General features: G+C 39.8%; 1 protein-coding gene across 5 annotated transcripts in view; it reads right to left on the bottom strand.

Moving 5' to 3' along the window:
- Positions 1-8,052: 8,052 nt before the first annotated feature.
- The window catches only part of ZCCHC2 (zinc finger CCHC-type containing 2), a 40,699-nt gene continuing 21,491 nt past the window's right edge, over positions 8,053-27,260 (bottom strand). Inside the window, exons 6-14 of one of the 5 annotated variants that reach the window (XR_008448508.1) lie at positions 26,671-26,765; positions 23,417-23,500; positions 21,608-21,665; positions 18,763-18,901; positions 17,258-17,322; positions 16,287-16,381; positions 13,275-13,403; positions 10,248-12,572; positions 8,053-10,032 (exon numbers count right to left, since the gene is read on the bottom strand). Coding sequence is in view for 4 of the 5 variants with exons in the window: in XM_009569400.2 (XP_009567695.2) it covers positions 9,965-10,032; positions 11,067-12,572; positions 13,275-13,403; positions 16,287-16,381; positions 17,258-17,322; positions 18,763-18,901; positions 21,608-21,665; positions 23,417-23,500; positions 26,671-26,765 (2,239 nt within the window). In the remaining variant the exon portion in view is untranslated. The remainder of the gene's footprint in view (positions 10,033-10,247; positions 12,573-13,274; positions 13,404-16,286; positions 16,382-17,257; positions 17,323-18,762; positions 18,902-21,607; positions 21,666-23,416; positions 23,501-26,670; positions 26,766-27,260) is intronic. The other 4 variants (XM_009569400.2, XM_054058673.1, XM_054058674.1 and 1 more) reach the window with 4 other exon arrangements.

Raw genomic sequence — 27,260 nt, 5'->3', positions numbered from 1 at the left:
CTGAGAAATAACTTACAACCAGTGAAAATAAACCCCAACAGGATAGACCACAGTCTTTGTGGGTGGACTGAGTCAGACACCAAAGTACAGCATTTACAAAGAGATGAAATGGAGGGAAACCACAGGAAAATGGCATAACCAGAGAGGAGAAAGTACTATCCAACACACTCAGCAGCAGACCTGGAAGCAGGAATTTTGCAGCTGACCCCACTGCCTCGCTGGAAATGAGCAGGAACAAGGAAGAACATGGGAGGTTGTAGCACAGTATAGTTTGAAGCCAAAAATTAGATGACACCAAACAGAGGCAGCACAGTGGAAATGGAGATGAAAAGATAATCAACTTGGTCTTTCATATGGATATTTGTGCCCAGCTGCACTCGTTTTGTTCCTCTCAGATGCTATGTGCACACCTCACCTGAGAAAGCCCACCTTGAGCTGCTGTTCTTCACAGATAACCAAAGGGCAGGCAAAGACCTAGATCGGGAACGAGCAGCCTGTAGGCTCGAAACACCTCTAGCAACAAACCAGCCTTCATTCAATATGCATTTGCATCCATATGGGTAAGGGAGCACCACAAGATTAGTGATGCTCTTTGTCTCAGGGAAGGAAAAGTGACATTTTAGGCCCTGAGTGCTGATAAGTGCTGGTAAATGACTTTTTAGCTGAGACTGTGGTACCTGTAAATTAAAGAAATGTATTTTGCTTTCTTTGACAAGGCAACAGCAGCCCCATGCAAAATCTGCTCTCTTTCACCTGTCCCTGCTGCCTCAGGTGCACTCTGTAATACCTTATTTTAATCGGTCTCAAATGAGCAGTGAAATCCATAACCACACACTTTAATGGCTTCCGCACTGCTGCAAAAACACTTGCATAAAAGTGTAGCTGCAAAGCCCTGTTTGCCTCACCGGAGAGGCACAGCCAGCTCAGTCAGCTCTGCATTGCTTTGGCTTTCCATTAGTTACACAACAGAAATTAGTTCAGGAGTACCCAGGCCTGAATTTGAACCTGAACCAGCCTAAAATAAACAATATTTAGCGATTCTAATAGCTACATTGTAGTATGATTCTTTCTGTCTCTTCCCTCTTCCCAGCTGTGTTTTATTAATTATCAAACACTTAAAATACTGTCTTCTGCAAACTGGATGACCTCCATCTCTCTTATTTGCCATCCACTGTCCTTTGGCCCATAGCTAATACAGAGCTGGTACGAAGGAAACCGCTACCTAGTCGGAATGGATCTTCAGACTATATGTTGCAGAAGTGCCCTCGTAGGAGATGAAGACACAAGCTTTGCAAGACACCAAGCGATGTTTGCCAGGGAGCTGCAGGACAGCAAGGCTGCCCCGTGAGGGAGAGCGACCTCCACCACTCTGCAGCCCTCCAGGCTCCAGACCAGATGCAGGTCTAGGGTCCACCCAGGGGGTCCAGGCAGGAGAGGGGGCACCTACAACATGGGTCTGACAACCTCCTGGGAAGACCTGTCCATCACTTCGTCGGAATGAGACAAGTGAACAGTGTTGCTCCAGCAGGCACCGAAGATGCAGCTGAGCTGAACTGGGGCTGCTGGGCACAGGGCAGGTTGGGTGGAGGTCCCATGGGAGGTGGGACGGGCTCGTTAAGGCTTATTAGTGCTCCCAAGGCCCTGATCATGCCAGCTGCTCATTTTTGCATTAGCTTTGGCTTGTTTTTTTTTTCCTCCTTTATTGAAAAAACACCCTGCTGGTGCTCCGTGTGGTGGGTCAGTGCTCCCCTCTTGGGGATGGCGCAGACAGCTGCCGTGGCTCCCCACCATCGCTCTCTCTCTCTCTCCCGCCTTTAAACTCTCACATTTCCTTCTATCAAAGGCACAGCCAGCTGTAAAAATAGTATCCTGGCATGGATGAAACAATTACGACACAATATGCAAACACCTAAGCAGAGCAAAGCTGCGCTGTGTACAGCTCCAGGCAAAGAGCGTTTGAAGCAAAATTAATTTTATTAAATTTTATTGAAGAGCCAAGGGAGCTTCCCAGCTTTCAAGTGGCAACAGGGGGAGCCTGGCATGCCCCTCCATCAGAGACAGAGATGGGAAGAGCTCGCCAACCAAAGGGAAGCGAGCATATGGAATGCGTTAGTCTGTCATGGAAGTAAGGAGCTTTAAAGAGTTCAGAAGGAAACCAGATACACTTGCAAACAAAGAAACGCTGAAAAACTGGGGGTGAGTGACAATGCACGGCAGGGAGGGGAGAGGGAAGGGCTCACATGGCCTTCCCTCTGCCTGAGAAAGCCCAAACTCTTTTGAATATGGAAGTTACCTAGAGCTGGTTAAAGATGTGCACTGAAGAACTGAAAGATGAAATTTCAAAGCATAAATCAGGAAGATGGTTTTGGGGGGACCAGGGGGCACGTAAAGGCCCAAAGACCTGATTAAACTTTCTAGGTGCCTCCACTCTAGCTTTCTACACCATTACTGCTGTCTGTCTGGCTTGACCTGCTGTCCCAAATCTTGCTGTACTTGCTTGTGAGAAGACTACCAGCTAGGAAGGCTTTCGCTTTTAAAAGTGAATGAAAAAGCAGAAGTGATTGAAGTTTGGAAACAAAGCTTCTGCGGCACAGACCACCACTGAGCAGTTCCAGTTACTTCGCGGCTCCCAATCCAGCTTCCACTCCTCTGCCATCACCATGTTACACACCCCCCACCCATGCACAAATCAAAACCAGCTTTAAAACTATCTAAGCTTCCGTGCATTCACCTGCAGCTGACCAAGAGGTGGCTCACCCTTGCCCTGGGGGATCCAAGGGGCTCTGGCAACAGCAGGAGAGTTAAGGCAGATCACCAGTTAAATGCAGTGTGACATAAAACCTGTAAGCCACAGGATAGCCACTGCTGAAGTGAACTAACCTTCCCGCTGCTGAACACCTCCTCTTTCTGTGGGCTTTGCCAGAAATGATGGGGCTGTTAGTGCAAGTGAAAACAGACGGCACCCACATGCCTGGGAAAAAAAATCCTTCAGGAAGGAAATCCTCTGCCAGATTTTGGGCAGTGGTCCCCTTGTTCATAGCCAGAAGGAGAGAACTGCCCTACTTCTGTGAACCTACCAGGTCTGGGCTAGGTGGGACAGAAGCACGGCAGTCCCTCTGGTTGTGCCGTGCAGGCACTGGGATTAGGAACCTGCTGGTAATAGATGGCAATAACAGCATTACAGTATTCTCTTTCACAGACAAGAACAAAATTTAGGGATGTACTGTCGTAAGTCTGTAGCCATTTGGCTGAACAGCTCAGGCATGGACGGAGGAACAGCTATGTCACATCTCAGTCAAGCTGCTGTCTCCAGCGGCACTGAAGGCGTGACAACCTTTGGGCATTGCGCTTTAGTTGCAGAGTAGCCGAGCACATTCATTTTCCTGTCTAACTCTAAATTAACATCCCATTCTTTGCCTCCTCCACCTGCCACCCTGCTAGAAATAAGATATCCTTCCTTAGAAAGAAACGTAGTGTTTTCAAAGTGCGATGCTGACTGTCCCAACTCCTATTTAGCAGTTTCTGCAATGGCAGGTGCTGGCACAAGCTCAAACTGAAATAGTTCCCCCTTGCATAGGCTGTTTTATTTTGGATTGGCAAGTTTTTGATATTACTGTTTGCGAGTCTGCAAACAATAATAATCCATAATTAATTCAATCCATTAATTATGGATTAAAGCATTTCAAAGGGCCCTCCATCACATGCATGGTTCTAGCACGCACGTAAAAGAGACTTTAAGAGGCTAAGCAGGGCAAAATCAAAGTGACCAAACAAAAAGGCAAAAACACAAGATGAAAATGGAAAACAACTCAAGAGGAGGCAATGCTCTAAAGGGTGTGTTAGCTGACTGACAGCTTTGGGTAGCTCTAAGAATTACGAACACCGTAAGATTGTAAATGTATTATTATGGCCTGTTCAGAGTCCATATAAATTAGCCCTATGTAGGTTGCTGGAAGAACTCATCTCTTCTATAATATCACATGCCCAATATGCTCAACTGCGCTGTGGTGAAAAGCGGAATTCAGCAGGGTTTGTACCAAATAGATGCAATCACTTCTTGCAGTTCTTTGCTATGAAGTGGGCCTGAGCTGCAGTAAGAAATTGAGTGATGTGTGATAATTAAGCACTCCCCAGTGCCTCCTGGTACTTTTGTGGTGTTCCCGTTGCTTTCCTCTCTCTTTCCCTCCTCACACATTACTGATCTTTTCATCTCTGATTTTTATTTTGTGTGCTGACAGAGGTCAGCGTTCACACGCTCAGTTTGAAATACCTACAGGTCTTTGTCAATATGCACCTCGGAACCAATCTGATCTTTAAGGAGCAATTAAAGTAAGTCCTGTGTTGTTTTCACCCACAAATCCTGCCACTGCTAAGCTGCCCACTTTTTTTCCCCAGGCACATGCATATCTTCTAAAAAAAACTTTAAAGAAAAGAGCCTTTTGATAACAACACAAATACGGGTACACGTGATATTGCCTACTCCACCTCTTCGTGCCATCAGTTTCAAAATTTTTTTTCAGTCAGAACAAGAAAAATATCTGAAGCTGTTGAAATTGCCATGGTTTAAGCTTTTAAACTACAAATGATGTAAAATAAGAATATTTTAATGTAATTTTAAATTTTATTATTTAATTATATTTTCTGATGTATAATACTACTTTTTTTTTTTTTTTTTAAGAAGCCTCTAACCAGTACTTTAAAACTGAACTTAAATGGCAAGTAAGTTTTTTAAGCAACAATCCCCATCTTTCTTTAGTTGCACCAATGAGCACCAGTAGGAGTTAATTCTTCATTTTCTGTCAGTCATCAACATTCTCTATCTCAGGAAAGAAACAGACTTTAGAAATCAATAAAAAATGGCCATTTTAGATGAAAGAGGAGAGTTCTAAAATGAATGCACTAACAGTTAAAACACAGCTGTTCTATCTTTTTAACAAGTTGAACACATTTTTTTTCGTCTGTGCTTTTGTACATTGTTTTATTGACCCATTCATACAACAGTGACCCTTCACAGTAGCCAGGGAGTATCTATATTAAAAATAATGGCTTTATTATGTTCTGTTTCTTGGGCGACATGTTCCTGAGCATGAGATAGCCCAGAAAAATATCTGATCTGTGAACCTTCAGACTAAGTAGAGAGAGATAAATACGAGACGTTATCCCGAAAGATAACTAGACTTCTTCAGGAATTAGTTTATTTTGGGAAAAACAAAGCTATAAGGTCCTCAGAAAGCATTCCTCATTGTATGAATACAAGTATCTGGGACCACTTTAATGCTCAGTAGCTCTTAAGACACAGCTTTCGCACGTGGCTGCAATTCTCTGGGTCTTCAGTGTTCACTATGAGACCTATGAGGCTATTTTAGCTTTAGGTATCGAATACTTCACATCTGCATTTAGTGTTCTTGTTCTTTTAAGACAACAATTCATTTGCTCTTCATGTGAGAAAATACAGGAACATGAGAGAACCCTACAGAAACTATCATTACAAAATCAAGTCAAAGAAATCCCCCAAGTAAGCTTACTTACATGCCACAAAGATGATAAAACCAAATAAAGCGGAAGCATCTTGCGTGGTACCTCAGAAGTGTACATATATTCCACTGGTGGAGTTATGCTGCCACCTATTGTGAAGATGATCTTAAGAGACTCCTTTCATTTAACCAGGCAACCTTTGCAGTAATTGCAAAGTCTTTTAATTTAAAAAAAAAAAAAAAAGTAATTTATTCTGAAATACCTACTACGAATCATTGCTGGAGACAGTATGCAGGCATAGTGGACTTTCAGCCTGATAAAATACAGCTGTTCATACATTTTTATCTCTATTCCACTCCAGTGTGCAGCTTAATTAGGCTCAAGAGCATGTCTGATGGCTGCTGTTAGCTCCATGGAAGACTGGATCAAAACTAGAACCCCGTTTCTCTATCCCGACGAGCTGCCGAGACATACAGCAGCCACGGGCAGAGAGGCAGCACGCTCTTCCTGCGACAGCCCTCTCGGATATGCTTTTCCTCTTGTTAGAGGAGCACAGGACTATCAGTACTGTTAGTATCTGGATCCTGTTCCCGTAACCAAGACGGTAAATGAGCCCTAGTATAGACTCAGAACTACACTTTTAGGACACCTCCACTTCTTCCTAACAAGCACAAGTGGAGTCCACATTCCCTTTGCCTAATTCTAGCAGCTGTAGTTACCAGCCGTGAGCAGGACACAGTATTGCCCAAAGCTGCCTTTTTGTGTGTACAGAATCTAGGCAATCTTATTTCAGGAGAGCAGTTACTCAGGTCAGCACACCTCCAGAGGCAGGAAAGACCAAAATTGAAACAAATTGTGATGGTACTACCATCTTCCTACAGCTGAAGTAGCTTTACGCTGGTTTAGTTTCACAGTTCTCTGTGTATCTTTCTGCACATTTTCCTTTCCACCCACCACAACATGACATGTATGCCCTCTGTTTGTTCACCTCTTCGGAGGATCAACTAAGTCAAGATCTAGGCACTAGAACATCACTGCCATCCTAATGTCACTTAGATAGGAAAATGAGGCCATCTGTTCACTCATAAGCCAGAAGCATACACCATCATAATCTCTTACGCTCTCATCTTTTCAATCCTGTCCATACCTGCCGCATTTATCTTTTTTTTTTTCCTTCTAGCTTCAGGCACCAAACGGTTTGTACAAACAATAGGTTTCCATCTGCCAGCTTCCAGGACTTTCTCATTTACCTTTAGGGCATTCAACGGTTTCCAAGTCACTTAGCAGGAGAGAGAACCTCTCTCTTGAACTGCAGTTGTAGCTGAAACTGATCACCCAGGCAGCAGTAGTGTAGCCAAGGAGGACAGCTAGGTGAATGCCCGTAGGTCTCCAGCAAAACAAGGATTAGAAGAACGGGGCATTTTCCACTGTTTGCTGTGCCAGAGGGCACACATTTTTAAATTTTTTAATTGATAAATCCAGCCAGAATCTATTAAAGTCAAAGTTGCTTGCAGCACGCACAGATGGTGTCAGTCAGGCAAACAAGAGCATCAGTATCTCAAATGGCACAGCAAGTAGCAGATTTCATTCATTTTCAAAGTAATACAAGAATTCACAAATTCCTTGGATAGGTGTGCGTGCTCCCTTGTGTCCAGCGAAGGGACACAAGACACGCAGAAAGGAGAGCTGTATGATGATGTTTGTGTGACAGCTGAGTTTCAATACCACCTGTTATGAACTAGATGACCTATGAAGGTCCCTTCCCACCACAAGCACTATTATGGGAATTGGCTGAAGAAAGGAGGTTGGGTTTGTTGTCAACTTTGAGGCTTCTCATCACGTTAGCTGGTTTCTCAGGAAGCAGGATGTTCCGGGGAGTAAGCTGGGATAAAGATAGTCTGTGAGCCTCAGCTCTGTATATAAGCTGCTGCTACACAGCAGAAATTAGAAGCACTGTCTACACAGTAGAGTGAGGTGAGAATAATTAAGTGCCCTTCTCTTTCTCAGGACTACCCAAGCACATTCAGGTACTAGCAGCAACCCGCGCATTTCTAAGCTGCTTCTCTACTCCCAGCAACTGTTGTTCTCCTTCAGTCTATTTTAACACATGGATGAAAGATGTCATTTCCCCGTTATCCCATAACTACCACACACAGTATTTGTGTTGCAGTAAAAAAAAAAAAAAGCATGTTTAAATTAGTTTTTAGCCCAAATCCAGGGGCTACCAGAATATAACACAGGCTTAAACTGTTCTGGAAGAGCTTCGGTCAGAGTCCAGGGTCCATCACACAAGGTCATCCTCTTGCTCCCATGCTCCTGCCTCTAACCAACATTAAGTTTAAATCAAGAGACAATATCCTAACTTCAGACACAAGACTGACCTTACCTTATGTCAAATACTCTCAGCTTTGTCTTAGAAGTGACAGGTTCCAACCAGAGCGGTGGCTTGCCAAAGCCTTCCACAACCCCATCCCATACACCCAGAGGCAGAGCATCACACTTTATCTCACTGCTCTCGATGACAAAGGACAACATTTGCACACAGGTACTTTTTTTTTTTTTCCTTTTTTTATTGCTGTTAATTCAAGGAAAAAGGTTGCATAAAATCCAATCTCTTCTAGAAATATAAGTGACCTTTCCAGTACATTTCAAATATCAAAGTATATGGTAAACATACAAATAAAGAGAAGGTAACATACCTCCTATTTACAGTACAGTATTTTAAATCATAAAATAAGTTCCATAAAGTACAACTGGCAGGTAATTCACAATACAAGTCCATTGGTGGTTTAACACCCTCACTTCAACTCAAACGCAGTTCATTCATTTCAAGTGGTCCAAAAATACCCAGATCAAATAAAAATTTTAATCAAAATAATTTTCATTTACTACTTAAACTTTTTTTTTTTTAAATTAAAGCTTTCATCTACCTCCCTCCCCGCCCCTCCCTCCCCACCCCAAGAAAAAAGTTTCAAAATGTACACTGGTGCTATAAATATAAATGCTACCTATGAAGAAATGTAGTAATCAAGCTTTTTTTTCTTCAAGTTTTTTGTTTGTTTAGCAATTTATGAGATGGCTGAACCCAAGATTGATTTTATTTCATCCCTCTACCGGACACCAGGCCTGACTTTAAGAAAAAACATTTCTGCCATGAACTGTGAGGAATGCCAAACCCTATGGATATACAGTGGTAGTTGTTCACCGGTGTTGAATGCAGCAGTCAAAAAATACACTCATCTTCCAGATAACCTCAGTGCACTTTAGGAAATCAAATATTACCTGGAAGCAATTTAGTACATATATTGGCTTTTAAAAATAAAATAAAAAATACAGCAGCATTAAACTTACTTACTCATGATACTGACATGATTAATACCATCTTAACACTCATTTCAATCTTTCACATTATACCGTAATTACGCATAGTGGTAAATTGTTATAAAATAGTGACTTTGCTATTTGGTAGACAGGTTCTAATACTAATACCTGACTATTTTGTAGAAAACCATACCTTTTGTTCAGTTTGAAATAAAACATTTACATTCTAAGTACAATGCAACACTGTAATAGTTTAGGAAAAAAATATTCGATCAAGTAATGTTCATTCTGTGTTGACACGATGTAGAATAGCTTTAAAAAAGGAAAAAAATGCTGTCAACTTTCATTACAAATGCAAACACACGGAGTACAACACTCATACCATTTTCTTCACCTTTGTTGCTGAACATACAGGCTAAAAAGCTACAAATGGAAGGAAAATCTGTCAATTTAAGCTCGTCCATTTTTTAAAATCTGTTCCAGTCCACACAGTTTCAGCCCCTTCCTGCTCTACCTTTTTCTTTTATTTGGGACTCTCGAGAGCTGTGTCTATGTATTATTATCAGATATAGTACACATACGGTATTGTGTGTTCCTTTGGGCTCTCCTGACAAGACGTTTGAACATCTCCCCTCAATTCATGAGCATTAATTTAGAGTATGGGTGGGTCTGTATGAACTGCTAAACATTCATGTAAGTCCAACGAATCCACGTGGACAAACAGGGAAAAAAAAATAAAACAGCAGCATAAGGAGGGGAGGGAGAGAAGGAGATTGTGGTGGGGAACATGACTGGGTTTCTTCTTTCACCATATGGCTGCTCCGCCAGTGATGCCAGAGGTCAGAGGACTTACTTTTCTAAAAAAAAATGCAGTAAACATTGCACATGTCTCAAGTCTTCAGTGCAAAAGCATGGTTTGAATGCTCTTTTTGATTGTTTGGCTGTGTGTTTGAATCACATGCATTACGCAAGCCTTTTGTAGAACCAGGAGGAGACCAGGGACTTGGCTTTCTTCTTTTGTATGGAACAGAGGTGCAAAAGCAGTGAAAAATTTCAAAAGAATATAGAACAGGGAATGTCCCAAAACACAAGACCAACCCCCACCCTCCCACACACACCTTCCCCCAGTTTCCCAAGCTTCAGTTTAAGTAGGCAATGTTTACTTGTTTCAGTCTGCAGAATCCAAGGTATCATTGGAAGGGGGAGGGGGAGGTGCGTATCTCAGTCTGTAAGTGCCTAAAACAGGAAAGAGAACTACTAAGTCACTGCTCGCAATTAAAATGGATTACAAAACCACTACAAGGTATCAAAATGGACATGCTCTTCAAAAGGCACTATCACCCTCCAGGCCCTTTTAAAGTAGGTCCTAAAATTTTATACAATTTTCTTTCATTCGCTTGCTAAAACTGTATGTTTTAAAAAAGGTATAGACTGCAGATACACGACTTTACCTTTAATGGATAAAATGCAAAGAAAAGACGATCCCCATCAAGGTTGTTTCTTTCCTGTTCCAGTCCAACCAAACAAGTCAAGTCAGAAGGGGCACAGGCCAAGAATAAAAAAAACAGTTTATGCTCTATGCAATCACTGTGTTTTCTCCATTCTTCTGGATGGAGAGAGAAATAACATAGAAGACTGAAGCCATTCCTTTGATTTTTAGTTCCAATCAGTTTCTGCCTTTTTGCTGCAACTTGTCTGAAAAGTTAAAGCGTGTTTCCTTAATGTATTGTATGACAGGGCACAGAAGGATGGCTGATTGTGCAAAGGTAAGCTTTAGAAAACTTAAATTATCAAATGGCCAGTCTGTTGCTTTGTTTAAATTCTCACAAGTTTTGAGAATCCAAGTTCGTATCACAGACAGCAACTGGTATCTTTCACTTTTTGCCAATGAATGCTCTCCAAAAATACCCCAACACTGAACAGGAATGGAAAAACTGAAACACCATGCAAGTCTCAACATAACACCAAAAACAAACTGGTGAAAAAAGAATGACAATTTAGGACTGATACAGTTTGTGACTTCCCAGCTCCGAATCATGCTCATTTTCAACTTCGCACTGCGAACCCCGTTCCCTTGCACTGTTCTACAAAATTTTCAGGCAGAGATAAGATACTTTGCAGTTTCAGAGCAGGTCACTAGTGCACAATCATTTACACAAAACATACACACGCACGCACACCTTTCTGCAAGACCATAAACAGCACATTCAGAAAGGTAAAGAGAAATTGCTAAACTCAAAAGCAAGTCCGCTGGGAGTTATCATGATTACCTTGTTGACTGGCCTCCATGGATGACTGCTTACAGTCCTGCGCATAGTGTCCACTTACACCACAATTGTAACATGAAACGTTCCCATTCTTCTTGGGTCCCGACCCATTTGTGTTGGCAACTACGTTAGGTGCTGGATATACAGGATAGAACCTCCCAAATCCTGCCATCTGCTGCATACCATAGTTGGCTTGGCTCCCCATCACTGGGTCATGCATAAGCCCGTTTGCATATGGAGACTGAGGCAGGAAGAAAGGAAGTTGTGTTCCATTGCTTTGATGTGCTTGATTGAGGTAGCTGCCATTGCAAAGTGATGGCAGAGTGAAGAAAGATGGAACTCTGTAGACTTGTCCATGAAGTGGGTTATGATAAAAATAGCTATTAATCTGAAGGCTTCCATTGGTCCCACAGCTACACCTACGTCCACAAGAACCGCAGGGACCAGATCCCAGCTGCTGTGGAGGTAACATTGTCCCGTTAGTGTTATTATTTCCAACAGCGTTGATGTAGGATGTGCTGTCACTCTGTGCAGTGCTGTGTGTTAAAGCGGGGCTCGGGCTAGGGGCAGGGCCTGGTGTATGCGTAGGTATTGCAGGAGGAACAGTGGACTGCACCTGACCAACACCTAAACCAGCAGACTGAGGTGGTGAGGAAGTTGCTACAGTGTTCAGCACATTTGTATTCTGGTTGGGCAACACACTGGTAGCATGAGGGCTGCCTGGCAAAGCGTACGAAGCTGATGGAGGTGGTGGTGCTGCTGTGGAGAGACCAGCTGCTGGAAGAACTACCTTTAGATTGGTAGGCTGAGGGATTGCTCCTGGGTTTCCCTCAATGTGAGGCACCATTTGATTCAGTCCTACCACCTGGGATGCAGGTTTTGTGATGGGATCTGTAGTAGGAACTGGGGATCCTGGGAAACTACCTGGATTGTGGACTGGGATAAAGGCAGTATTTGGTGATCCAATACTTAAGTTTCCTGTTGGCTGCTGCGGTCCATTAACTGTGCAACTTTCCGATGAACCCTGCGGAGAGGGCATTTTCAATCTATGTATAGCCAAATGCAAAGCAGGGCTACCAGGCTGGACAGAATGTGGAAGGAAAGTTGATGGGACTGGCAAAGGGGAAGCCATCAGCTCAAGACGTTTCTCAGGTTCACCAGAGGTCACTGGGCCCATTCCACCAGGAGGTGAATTTGCAGACTCTCTCACTGGCGAGACAGCAACAGGCGTGGTAACAAGCATTCCCATTGTTTTACCATCTGCAGATATGGGTGGCGGGACAACTGCTTCAGGCTTCTGGGCAGCGCTGTGCATCACACAGTGTAAGGCAGGCATGAAGGAAATATGTTGAAACTTTGCATTCAAAGGATCTTCTGAAAGGCTTCCATTTTCATTATTCACTGAAGAGATCTGAGCAGATTTGTTCATATTTGATGAACTGACAGCACTGTAGCCTGTAAACCTGGTTGTATTTTGATTCCCAGAGTCCTCAGAATTGCTGTCTGTATCTGTGGAGATAAAAGCATTTGCCAGTCAGAAGAATCAATCTGAAACAATATATAGCCGTGTCCTGGCCTCATTTACCCATATAAAGCTTCCCAAGTTTGAGGACACAAACGATAGTTATGTCTTCCTGAATTAGAATTACTTGGAGATGATTTCCATTCAAATACAGTTGGGTCAAACTCCATCATTTGCCTATACCAAATTGCCCAAATAACACACAAGTCAAAGACACGGTAGCATCCACATGTGTAAAGAGCGGGGCACAGACCGAATTCAGAATTTGCTTATACCTACAAAGATGTCAACATAGCTTACTCAGAGTTGGAAGGAGTAGCAAATTAAATTGCCAGTACAAAAAGAGGGCCTCTCAAACAGTCCACAGATAATTTGATATAAAACCCGTCCCTTTCATGTCAAAGGTTTTCCCATTACTCTACTGCTGAAATTTCTGAAGGTCACCATGCCACTGAGGTCAGAAAGTTACTTCATGTATGCAGTAACCTAAACCAAATAATATTTAAACAGGCCTGCTATTTGCTAGAAGCCTTCAAACCATCCAGTTACAAAACACACAAAGCAAAGTGTGTTCTATGAAGAGTGCAGAAATAGAAGCGGCTAACAAAAATGAGAAACTAATTAAAATTAATACAAGGAAGACTAGTCTAGGAATAAAAAAGTTCATGCATGCTTTCCATAAATACAACCTCTGTCCTTCTCTTCTTCACTATCAAAGCTTTCCCTCCCATCATGTCGTGGACTAGAAGGAGAACTGTAACTTTCAGATGATGTTTCTCCACACGTATCATGACCAGATCCAGCGTCCAAATTCAGATCTAAAAATAAAAATTGGCATTTTTATTTTTAATCTCAGTATATGGAAGTAAAGTTATTTTGGTTTGCTCACATCACACGCTAGCTGAGATTTTTGTTTGTTCCCACTTACTTCCATCTGTCCCCTGTATTCCTAACATTCCCACTCCCAGCATTCAAGACTAGTCTTGTCCCTAAATCTGCCATGACCGAACCCTTGGCGTTAAAGAAGGTGATCCTGAAAATGGATATTTATGCACAGCAGTGAAAAGAATGATTACTCTTAAGTTTTGTGATGCTTGTACCAAATTGTACTAAAGTACAATAATAATCTCCTCTAAATGGTAGTGATCAAAGCATTCCCAAAGAGCTGCAATTCACAATTTGCCTTGGTCACACCAGCAAAGGCAGAAAGCTAATTCAACAGGCAGCATCAAAATAGTAACCTTTTTACATTTTTGTTTTTTTCAGAAAACTATATCAAGAAAACCTATCTAAAGGAAAAAAGGGAACTAAAAAAACTACTATTGTTTTCTAAATTCTGCATGGGATCATTGGAAACCCATTTGCAAGAAACCAGCTTTCAGAGTGGGTTTAGATTTGAAATAGGTAGCTAGTATGCTCTGGCTTTCAACTTCAGCCTCAGAGGAAAAGGAGCAGGACAGACGCAGCTTCTCTTAGAGTATGCCGGACACTAGCTTGGAGGAAGAAACTCCATCCCCTAAAGCCTCAGTTGGCAAAACTCCAGTACAGAAATTATAACACTATTATTTTATTAATTCTTATATGTTATTATTTTATTTATAAATTATTAATTAATTTATTACTGCTATTGCAAGTAAAACAGGTTCGGATAAGTCATCAAAAAGCTGCTTTAATGCCACAGTCCTGACATTATTTCCTAGATTAAACCTGTAATTGGTCAGATTATTTTAACAAGTATTTTGAATATCTAATATAACCTGGAATAGCAGTGTCAGCCTTGCACAACTGAAACCAAGAGTCTAAAGTGCTAGTCACAGAGTAGCAAGTCTTCAAACTTACATGTGTAATTAATTGATGCCTCTGAAAAACTAAAAATAGAGAGGAAAAAATGGAAGAAAACATGATGCAGTCAAGAGCTGACTGACTCAAAACAGAGCGTTTCAAACCAAACCTGGATATATAAAGCTAGGCAGAGACTCGGACTGCAACACTAATATTTTATCTTTGGACTATGTCTCCAATAAGGTATCTCAAAAAACATTTTGATGTTAGTAAGCAAACGTGCAGGTAGAAAGCTCATCTCTGAGCTTAACTGCTTCCAGCCTCTGTGGATTGCAGTTTCTTCTTGAAGCAGCCTTAACTAACCAACAGTAGAAGACACAGTATCAGTTTCACTTCCGTGGAGTGGTGAGTAACGAGCAGACAGAACTCTTATGGCAAAGCATTCCTGATTTAGCTTTGCACTAAGTAACACAAAATTGCGTCACCTCTTCAATCACAAAATCACCAGGTTGGAGAAAAAAAAACTGAGATGATAAAGTTCTATCATACCTATCTGCCACTAAACCATATCCTCCAGTACGTCGTCTACCTGTCTTCTAAATACCTCTCAGGACAGTGACTCAACCACCTCTCTGGGCAGCCTGTGACAGTGCCTCACGATCCTTTCAGTGAAAGATTTTTTCCTCATGTCCAATCTGAACCTCCCCTGGCACAGCTTGAGGCCATTTCCCCTTTGTCCTATCACCTGTCACCTGGGAGACAGAATCTCCCAAGAGACAGTTCATGAAAGCTCAGTGTGTTTTGCCCAAAAATAAGAACAATAATTGATCAGAAATTTATGCGGCAAAGCTGTCCTGCAGAGTACATTTTCTGTCTGTATAGCTCCTGGCTACAACCTTCTACAATTATCTGGTTTTGCTAAGCTTGTGAACTGCGAATTCTTAAAGTTTTAGTCAAATACGGTTAGTAGGAGGTAACAAAAATTGCCCATAAAACACATGACAATTACTTAGAACTGGATCCCCCTTGAACTCTCAAACATGAGAAGAGGTGAGAAAATGAAACCTTAATGAAGACTCTACCCCAACTGGCAGCAAGAGCAAGACAAGGCACTGTAAGCGCCCTTTTAACACTTATGCCACTAAGGTGATGTAGAAAAAAGCAAACTATTTTTCAACTTCCGGTCACAAGAACTAAGTAAAAGAGAGACAAGGCTGCAACTGATACCAGGAGCTTAGGAAACATAAAGATGGGCAAGTCAAAGGGCAACACATGCCTTCAGAAATCTATACTGAAGCTTGGAAACTCAAATTACTAAAGCAGCACAAATATAATTTCGCCATATAACTGATGTATACAAGTCTTGGCCTAGACACTGGATTTTGATGGATTACTCAAGTTTGAGAACCGTGTTAGGGCAGTATACACATTTCAGTGTTGTAGCTCAGTAGTCACCTAGTTTACACACCAGCTCATGAATGGTTCGCACCAGAAGATTTTTTACACGGGTTCCATGTGGGCCATTCCACAATGGCTGAAGAAACTAATGAACAGCAAAGATACCACTGATGACGAGATGCTGGACCTCCATGTAGTCAGACTTCTGAATTTCATATCAAAGTAGCCCAATATTAACTGTTTTTGTAATTACTACTCCATGCAAGGCAAATTACAGAGATATCACTAGGATTTTTCCAGTTACGCATGAAAAGAGACATACCCTGAGCAACTGCATACAGAAGATAGAGTCTCGCATTTTCTATACAGCAAGTCAAAGCACAGACTAGACAGCCAACATGCTGACTTGCATCAAAACACATTTCAGACTCTTGATTTCCCCTTTAGTGCAGAACAATTCATAAATCAGCAAGGCTGGAAATTGTTTCTTACAAATAACTTGAGGAAAAAAACTGCCTTACCTTTTGCTGTTCCTGTACGGATGTGCTGTGATGCTGCAACTCTAACACCATTAGTCCTGTTATTCAACCGGCAGTCGGTTTTCTTTGCTTTCTCCCTGTGTAAATAGTTTTCATGTTTTTTTTGTTCAAAATGCATGGGCACAAATAACTAACCATGAATGAACATATAATACCAGTGTAAACAAAGGCAGTGACTCCAGGCATGAAATGTATACTTAATCGCTATAAGAACAAATAATAATCAAATAGGTAAAGGCTGTTAGTGCAGTCTACCAGAAACTAAACTGCAAGCAGCGTTATTAAACACTACGAATAAAGATCTAAAAATGAAAACACACAAAAAAAGCAATGCTGCAGCTGAATCTAAAGTCATCTTTGAAAGCTAATGTGCATAATGCAGTCCTACACCAGACTGGCATAAAGCATCTGACTACAGAGTAACAAAATGGCAGAAAGCCATCTTGGAAGTAGACAGAGAATTAGGTAAGAGTGGAAATGTTTTCACTTCCTCATGCGGGATTATGTAGCCTACAGGAAGTTCTGAAGACCTCTGATGTGCAAATTATCTTCAATAAAACATTTCAGCAAGTTACCGTCCACTGCATAATGTTAAAGGTAGCTGTCAATCCTTATTTGACTTCCAGTGTTTTCTAGACAGCTTTACACCTTTTAACTTGCAAATAACTATAAACGGAAAAAGGTAATTCAGTATTGGTTAAGAACCTGCTTCTGCTCCTTCATCTTTTTGCTGAATGACAACTGATATTTTGAGAAATGAATGCATACAATTACATTGCATATTTCAAGTTACTTCTTTTCAGAAGACAAAATAAGGATTTTTATATACACTGGCCTCGCGCTATGCCAGCTTTTGTTCCACAGTAGCAAAACAAAGCACCTAATTGATTGTAGATTCCATTTATCAGAATGAATGTGTTACACTTCGTCCCTGCATTACATCAGAAACCTACCTTTCCAGGTGTGGCTTTCCTTTCTTCTTGCTTACTGCAGACAGACTTCGTTTTTCCCCTGTATGCTGGACAGAAAATACAAAGATGCCAGTCAAACAACAGAATATGTATCACAAAAGACTGCAAAAAATCCTTTCTAGCCTGAAAGGTCTGCATGTCCAGGACTAGTGTGCTCACAGGTGATATAATCACACAAACAGTACAGTGCATCCAGTCCTTTAGAATAATGCATCTTGTCTTGTGTTTATGCTGTTAGCAGCAAAACACTCAGCAAATCACTACTTGCAAATATTCTGCAGATATCAATCAATTTATGTTTGCATGCTGTTATTCCTCTTGAGGATAAACTCAAATGTATTTCATCACATACCCACTAAAAATACTAATCATGAGCTTTAAGAAGCTACCAAATTTATCAAGTTATTTGATGGTTAAGAGGTTGGAAGTACATGTGGCAAATTATTTAAATACCTAGTCTTAAAACTGAATTCTAGGATACGACCTAGAACCACATAAGGAAAAAACAAAGCACCTGCCTAACTCAAAGTATACTATTGCTAGCTGCTAGCAGTATCTTGTATTTGGCAAAGAAGCAACGTTTATGAAAACCTAGAAATAATCTCTGTACAAATATGCTATATTTGGCCATACTTTAAATAGGAAGTAGCTTTTCCTCTACTCTGGTATATGAAATTTTCTTTCCTCAAGCTTGTGATATTTCAAGATCTGATGCAGTCTACCATTTCACCTTTAGAAGCAAATCTCAATTCATCACCCTGCTTTGTGAAAAAAAGAAACTGTTTTTGTTAACTTGCTATTCCCCACATAATAAACTGCCAAATCCTGCATGTAGAATAAGACTAATATTAAGCAATTCTAACATTCAAAGTTTTTCAGATATAAGCAGTAAGCAGGCTTCCTCTCCCCAATTTAAGCTGATGATTTTATTTACAAGTCTTCTCAACTATACTCACATCAAAATTGACCACTGGAGAAATGCAAGTCTCACAAAAAGCGTATATGCACCTAGCTCTTAATTTCTTTCTACAAAGATTAATATGTAAGTTACTTAAATAACACAGATAAGATAGGAAGAATGTATTTAACCTGTTGTCTCTTCTGCAGTGTTAATACAGTTTTGTTATTAATACGGCTTCTGGTGTGTTCCTTGCAATAACAAAAATTCCTCAGGCGTTCTGAAATTCTTCCCAATAACAATAAGTTACAATAATGGGAAGTGTCTGATTATAAATGAACATTAGACTTCTCCAATTATTTAAACCATACAGGGAAATTTGATTTACAAATTCATACACAAAACAGCTTTATGAGACCATGGTAAGTGTAAGAATTATAAGGGTTCTAATTAAGTCAATAGCAACTTGAACTTTTGACACTTGTACAATTCTAGTAGGCCTCTTGATATTTTAAAGCTAAATCTAATCATGTGTAGCAGAAAGTCAAGTGTCTCAGAATATTGCTTTAAAGAGAAAAAAGCAACACACCTGGTCAAGTAGGTTTGTACAGTGCTCTGGATGCTGCTGGACAACGCAGCTTTTTCTTCTCCAGTCCATTACCCCGTTTTGCTCAGAGTGCTGTATGTTAAGGCTATCCAGTGAAGAACTTTTTGCACTGCTAGTGCTGCTGAAAGAAAAAAAAAAGATGTGAAAAAACTTGCAGGCTTTGCTACCAACAAACTTTTTTTGCATCACGTTGGGAAACTGTGTTAGTTTGCTTTTAGAAAACCCTAGAAATTGTCAAGAGATTTGAAAGATTTAAATTACAGGAGTTCTAGTGCTCTAAAGTTATACTAATAATCTGAACATAATTGGAGTTCCTTTTTCATTTGTCTACTATAATTTGATGCAAAATTCAGAAAAATTTTATTTGCAGAATACAGTAATTGATAGAAGAGTTTCCATGGATATTTCCGCACACAAAGCCTTCTGGCTTGCTTTTTTCATACCAGATGTGGGGAAATTTTCCAGATCGAAAGGTATTCTGAACTCATCTTGTTTCTTCCTTATGCTTAATGGCAAATCTGGAACTACTTTGTAATCCCTGTTTCAGAAAGCAGCACATGGTTACTTACAGATCATACTGCAGCTGGTATGTGCCTGAATTTCAAAATGGCCATCTTGCTTTACCTTCGGGATTGCTAGTTTTGAGTAGTGCTGGTAAATGGGAGTGGCATTTGGCACTTACTTGGACTGGACAATGCCTTTCACTACAGCTTCTCTAAACAGCAGCCAGTCAGAAGCAGTTATTTAACTAAACCTGAGAGCACTGGTCAACAAAGACCGCTGGAAAAACAGTGAGGGTTGTGACGGAGTCAGTAGGCATGCAGGCCAGTAAACTTTTTCATCTACCATCCAAAACTATGCCCTCCTACTGACTGGACGCCAAAAAAAAAAAAAAAAAGGAGGGGGGAGGGGGGCCTAACACTTCTGAATTCTTATCAACATACTATGCTGATCATTGAAAGTGCCTTTTAATTCAAGGCTGTTGACAAGCTGCTTTATGAAGGTTACTGCATAGGAAATGTTATTCAGTTCCCATGATGGCAGAAATCTAGTTCACTCCAAAGACTTGCTAAGGTTGCAGCAGCTACTTACCAAATACCTCTGGAAATAAATGCTTAAACCACTTAAATTATGTACAACAGAATATTAAAATAGTGAGAACTCAAGAAGGTCCCAAAATACAGACATGAGCCCATAACTGTAGAGATATAAGCAAGGTCACTTCAGAAACTTCTGCCAAATGGCATTAAGTGAATCAGCTGCCAAATTTGCAGTCATTTCATGTAAAGCTGAAATACTACTGAATTTTTTATTTTGTATGTCACATCTCATTCCTACAGGTAAATTTTTTGTACCTTTTCAAGAGTAAGGCTGCCATACATAATACAAAGGTAGACAAATATAATGTAAAAATTTTCCTGAAATGTACCAATGCTATTTGAGATGAAGTGCTCTTGACTCTAGGCAGTTTTATATATATTGAGGAAAGTTTCCTTCAGCACCATTTCATAGCAGGCACAGATTTTAAGAAGACAGATACATCAATCAAACAGCAGAGGACTAACAGAGCTCTAGCAGTCAAGTAATAAACACACTTTCCCCTCTTAGAAAAAAAAAAGAAAATAACAGCTAGCAACAGTAGTTTCTATCATGGAATGAGAGACGTTTGGAAAGGTCTGTTCCTGTCTTTCCTTCCTGAAAGACAGATATAGTCTACTTTAGTGTACTTTATTGTACAATGAACACTGAAAAAATTTTTTTCAGTAACTATACACTAGTAAGTTTGGATGGCCCTCCTACGACTTCACAGAATGCTGTATCCACTGGTATAATAAGAGATTTTGTCAAGACGACATTCCATTGGAGAAATGTTAGTTGTGAACTAAGTAGGAGGATTAAAAAACAAAACAGAAGCAAATCACTAAGTTTTCCAGTTGGTAATTTCACAAGAATCTTGTCTGTTAAAGAACTGTGAATCTTCCCCAGGGTAATATTGTATTACAATATTGTAATTATTGTAACTCCAGTTAATTCCTTCTCTCCCTCCCCAAGACAAATATAACCTACAGATAAAACAACACAAAACCAAACTGTAAAATCACAATAAATTTTCTACCTATTTTTTTTCTCCTGGTATAGTTCAAGTATTGCACAACCGTGTGCAAAGATCTCTGAAGTTTCTGATCAAAATACATTCATGGCTAAATTCACATTACATACTGAATATACCTGAAAGCATACATAAGCTACTTTAAATGGTTAAGAAATGCTTCCACTTACAATGGACATAAACCAGTAAGGTATATATGGCTTTGCTACTAAGGATGGGAGAGAGTGGCTTTGCTACTAAGGATGGGAGAGAGTGGCTTTGCTACTAAGGATGGGAGAGAACAGACTACCTTCTCCTGCAAAGTCATACTTGAGCTACTGATGAAAAGCTTAACATCAATAGCACTGGAAATTTTCAGTAAATGCATGGGAGGAGGTGGGGGGTGTGCAGGGGGCACATGGGAAAAATATATGCAATACAGATTTATGTTAGTCAGTTTATAAACACAAAACAAAACATCAACTCAAGCAGTGAAAATGCACAAGATTTGGAAGAGCATTCCAAACTACCCAGACCTAGACTTAGAAATAGGATCTTTTGAAGTATTTTTCTAATACAGATTAAGTTAACAATGCCCTTTCAAGCAACAAAAAAATTAAACAAGAGCACCCCAACCAATGAAAAACCCCACAAAGAAGTTTCAATCTAGAAGGAAACATACTGTCAAAGCACTAAAAATGAAGTTCAGAAGTGGTCACATTACAACCTAGTACCTACTTGGCAACAGGACTTTTTCCATTATGTTTCTTGTGAACTGCTGTGTGTTGCACTACATCTGGAAAAAAAATAAACAAAGCATAATTCTAACAGCAATTCTGATTTCCTTTTTTTCAATCAATCCAACAAATTCCTATTTCCATCCTTATAAGACACGTAGCAGAAGATAGCTCTGTTAAATATGCTAGGCTTAATTTACAGTGCTGAAATTAACAGTTGCTACACAGAAGACAGATCAGGTTGTAAAGACAGTACAAGTGAGACTCCCTACCTTCCATTTCACAGAAGAATGAAGTAGAAAGATGAAAGTATAACAACTGCTTACATTTACTCAGCTCCATATTTAGTCATAAGGACTAAACGTGTGACTGAACATTACCCAGTATGAATGGACGGAGAGAGAAGATTCAATCAGAAAAGTACAGATTTTGTAATTTTTTCTGAACTGCTAAAATTAACCTCAAAACTATGTCCCACATTCTGAATAGTGAATGAAGACAAGTTTCACACAGAATTATTGCACTTGAAACCTCAAAATTCACTATGCAATTAAAAAATTCACAATTTACATTTGACCTAAGAAGAGATACTGCCTCAAACAAGAAACAAGAACTTTAGAGACACCGTCTACCCTTTTCTTTAAGGCAACGGTTAAAACACTAGCAACAGCAACTTTTCTTGATTCCGTCTGTTGATGGTCTTGGCCTTCTTGGTAGCCATCATTTTGCCTGAACTCCCCTCAATGCTACAGACAAGTACAAATTATGTTTTTTTTGGGAAAAAGAAAATCATGGTTTTTAAACCTTTGGTAGCACTTCACTAAAATGGCAGAAAAGGTGCTCTGAAATTCATTTGTAGTTTCAACAAGTGAACAGATTTTTCTTTTTAAGGACACTATATAAAATATTATTTGAGCAATTTCTATAACATAGTCTTAAGTCTTCTAAGTTTATGTAGTGCGTTCTTAATTTTGAAGAAGAGTAATGATTTTTTTTTAATAAGAAAAAACTTTACTGTATATACGGATTACTGATTGCATTGATCAACTGCAAGCATCTCATTGATGTGTAACACGATTAAGATTGGTGTCATTCTATGAAAACTACTGTAAGCGTTCAGTGGTCCATCTTCACCCATCAGTCCCATCTCTCATCGTTTCCACTTACCAGACGCTTATACTCGCTTGCTACTGAAAACAAATCAAAACTGGCTTGCCATTCCTTTCAGAATGAAATTACTAACCAGCCACTAGGCTGCTGCTTCTAAATATGAACTCTTTTCAGACTGTAATCCAACAGCTTTCAGACTGTAGCCAATACTCACTACAATCCCAAAAAGTTAAGAGTCCTTATTAACAGTCCAGAGCATTAAAGCAGCACAGGTTAAGAATAAGAAGAGGAAAAGCTGAACATCCTTTCTGTGCAAAACTAAAAGATAAACAAATTTGGCACATTTTATGCAAAACTCTTGAAATGCTGCACTCAACTTCTAACCCTTGTAACTGAAAAATAGGTAAAGACATGAAAAGCTATAATCAATTTCGGCTCAAGTCAATTGTAAAGTGTATCTTCCTGGTTGCTCAACGCAGCTGCGAACTGCCTCCGAGCTTAGAACACTCCCACTCCTTGGATTATATTGCAATCCCCTAACTAAAGTGCTGAGAGGATAAAAAAATTCTTCACTTATATAGCACAATTCATTCAAATCTGTCAGCTTTGTACCAATAAAGAAATCAGTCAACTGCATGACTTCCAAAACTGAGTGTGGTAAAATTTCTCAGAGAAAAACCACCTTAAAGTACACAACTACCTTCCTCCTGACTTGAAGCTTCTGAACTGTCCTCCTTGAAGTGTTCTGGTGCCTTAACCGTCTTCAAAGAGGGTTGTAAGTTACCTGCAGAGAATAAAGTTCACGTAGTAACTTTATACATCTTGAACAACTAGACAGTTCCTGAATGCTTGCACTAAAATGAAAGATAGGGAAATGGAAGACTGAACTTACTGTTGCATGTAGCAGTAATCTGAACACTGACTCCTTCAAAGCAGGACATCTCCAGGAGCAAAGGCTCTATGGAGATATTTTACTTTGAAGAAAAGAGTGTGCAAAACAATTTTAAAACTACGGTGCAATTTCAAGAAGGCTGAGATTGCAATTATAGAATTACAAATATTTCTACTATCCTGCAGTTCACATTTTTTAATATGTTTTTCTGTGTTACAGCAGGAAATAGGAGGAGACCAATAATAGTTACTAGAGTCCTTCTGCAACAAGTTACACTCCTCCATTGTCAAATCATCCACCTGCCAAAGGAGACCTAATCTGGGCTAATGTCTTCCAGTGCCTTTAACACAGCCTTCATGCACAATTTTTGCCTTTTTATGCCAGATGGGATGGGAAAAAGAAGAGGCAATAAGACTTACAGTTTTGTTGCAAAAATACCACTGTCATGCTCTGAAAGGGACTAAATTTGGTAATGAATCTAACTCTAGCAGTCTACTCTTTCCCTCAAAAAGTTCCAAGTTAGCCTGAAAAAGTGTCTAAAATAACTGATGTTATGAACCAGGAGGGAGTTAATTGATTTCCTCTGTAATGGAATCATGGTGGCACAATTACACTTACTGAACATATTATTCAGTGTGAGACCCCAACTATTAGTTAAGGTATAAAGATTCTTCACTGAACATTAAATGTATTTCCAAATAGGTTTTACTACAACCATCCCTATAGTATTCAAGTCCTTCAAAGTGAATATTTTTCTACTTCCATGAAGAGGTATTTTATTGCCAACTCTAAATAGAAATTGAAGACCAATTTAAGCTACAACTGCTTTGCCTCCAATTAATTCTGCACATGCAATTTGAGGACGATGCTGATATTTTTCTTAAAGATACACTTCCTCTGACTTCCTGGACACCATCATCACATTCAAAATATGCCACCATGGGCTAAGTTGCAATTTTAAGTACTAGCAAGATTTCAGGGAACTCAAACAAGAAACCTAGAAAAACAGAGGACAACAATATAAAACTCACAATCTGCTTAACTGTGGTGATTTTGGCACTGAGCAGGGTGACTAACTTTGTCTTCGTATGCTTCTTTTAGCCTGCACCATAGGAAATGTGATTGTGAGCTACCCAAGACAAGTCATCCAGTCCCCTTTCTCAAAAGAAAAACAATTATGCTTAAATTTATTGTGCTATTTGTCTTCACCAAACTTCATCTTAATATTGAACTCAATGGCAGGGCCTTGAACCAGACCGATGGGCTTTGCAACCTTTTTCCTGCCCTCCCACAGGTTTTACCTGTCTGTGCTCAAGATCCAACCTAACACAGTGCAGTTCTGCAATTCTGCATGAGAGTGCTGGGAAAAGAACTGAGAGAGTCCTCATCCGGGGCCCCCATCCTTTGGCTTCAAAGTCACATCTAAACTCAGGTCCTGGCACGGGTTCCACTGCAGCCATGCCTGTGCCTGGCGACATACCTTGCTGATCCTGTTCTTAATCCTGACCTACTGACTTGTTTTTCTGCCTTGATCTCCGACCTGTCTCACTGCTTTGGATTTGTCAGTTAATTACCAATTTTTTGTCTGCCTCTGGTGCTAATCTTCCGGACAGCAAGTTAAGTACAGTGCTTTCTGTCTTATCTACCAGAGAGAAGAGATCATCCTCTTTACATTATGGCTCTTTGGTCTTTGAAGCTTGGAGTTCTTCCCCCTCTCAGCTAAACAGTTAAGTTCCTCCACCGTGCATTCTAGATCTAACAAATCCTTATGAAAATTCATGTACCAAATTACTTAATTATTATAATACAAATTATCTCCCATTTATGATCACGCTACAACCTGCAAAATTTCTTGCAGAACTGAAATTTGTCCGTTTTATCCTTTTAATCTACATACCCCACAGATCACTTCTGCCCTGCACTAACACATTTGAGCCTAGCTCGATGGAACTCAGCACTGGTTCTTTTTCAGCCCTTTTCAAATTACAATCATATAAAACAATGCATTTCCAAGCTTTTTCCACTTAGATGTAGTCTACAGACTAAAATACGCACATCCTGTGCGGCATATCTATCATTAACATCAATATCTCCAGACTTTGGAAATGCTTTCCTCCCCCACGCAGCTTTGCAGTACAGAGTTGTCAGTTTTCACAGCAGTAAATTCCAGCCAGTTTCACAACCATTCTGGATGTCAATACCTTAAATTTTTCATGAAACTGCCACATAAGAATGCCCTAAGTATTACTAAAAAAACCCAAAAAGAAATTACAAAATGACCTACAGCTTCTCCCCTAATCAGAAGGACTCTATCTGATCACACACACAATTTCAAATTAAAGTCAGCTATCATTCCTCTATTTCCTTCCAAGCACACACAAGCAGTCTGTTTGAAATTTAATTCCTAAGATCTGCAAGTTCTGAGGCAAGGACCTCACTGTCAGTGCCTTAACTGTCATGGTGTATAACACACACTGAGTGACAAAAAGATTCAACAGGAGCAAAGACTGCACGACCACAACCTAAAGCACCCTTACAGAGAATCTAGGCTGAGGTTGCACAAACACTTTGCATTACACAAGTACAAGGTCCACCAAGGAAATCTCTGCAATGCAAATCCCCTGAACAAGATTCCATATGTTCTGAAATAGAGGCCACCCTGCTTTTCACATAGTATGTACCCAAAAGGAATCTTACATAAAAAGCAGATGTGACTTTTTTGGGTCAGTTCAAGCTTTTTCTTACAAATTTTAAGATTTCTTAGAAGAAAAAAGTCCCAAACTGTTCACTCCCTCAATTCGTAATTCCTATTTTAACAGCACGATGGTACCAAGAAGAAAAGAGAAAGAAAAGAACAGAGGCTGATGATACATAGCACATTCCAGCTGTCAAAAGCACAAGTATCTGCTGAAGCAACTATTCATTGGGAGGCAATTTAAATATGACCAGTGGAATACAATGTAACATGTATGCATATATATGCAAATATATGCATAATTAGGCATAAAGAAAGAATAGCTTTTTATATTTAAAGTCTATAAAAGTATTAGTATATTTCTTACTGTGAGTGTGCAAAGATTCTGATGAAATTGATTGGAAGAAGTTGTATACTCTCTGATTCTGCAGAAAAGCTTGTGATGTATTTGAAAATAGCTGCCTGAAATGTAAATCAGAGTTTGTTAAACTGTAAGTGACATTCCATAGGAAGAATACAAAAATACACTACAGTACCATTTAAGAGTGAAGTAGGTAGTTCTTAATAAATCCAAACACTTGAACTTCCACGTTCAGCATAAAAAATGTTAAAGGCTACTTTTGGGCTTTGTTGTTCAGTGCTAGTATGGGGCTGCAGTACAGCCAGCACAAGAAACTTGTACAAATAATTTTTTGTAATTTAAAACGTAGGTGCTTTTGAGTCATCACAATTTAAACATTTTATTCCCCACAATGTTTTACTGAGAAGGGGTTTGGACTGAGTCAAAAAAGCACTGAACTTTATATTTTAACATTTAATTTCCCAAAACAATGCACCTGTTTCTTAAATACACTTATTTGGTTAAATACAAAGTCAAATACACCTATAATGTCAGTATTTGAGTTTCATAATTATCTCCAAGAGCAAAAGGTGGAATTCTCAATTCTGCTCTGAGTC

Source organism: Cuculus canorus, chromosome 2, assembly GCF_017976375.1.
Source record: "Cuculus canorus isolate bCucCan1 chromosome 2, bCucCan1.pri, whole genome shotgun sequence".
NCBI classification, from domain to species: Eukaryota; Metazoa; Chordata; class Aves; order Cuculiformes; family Cuculidae; genus Cuculus; species Cuculus canorus.
This window is presented reverse-complemented; position numbering and strand designations above follow the sequence as displayed.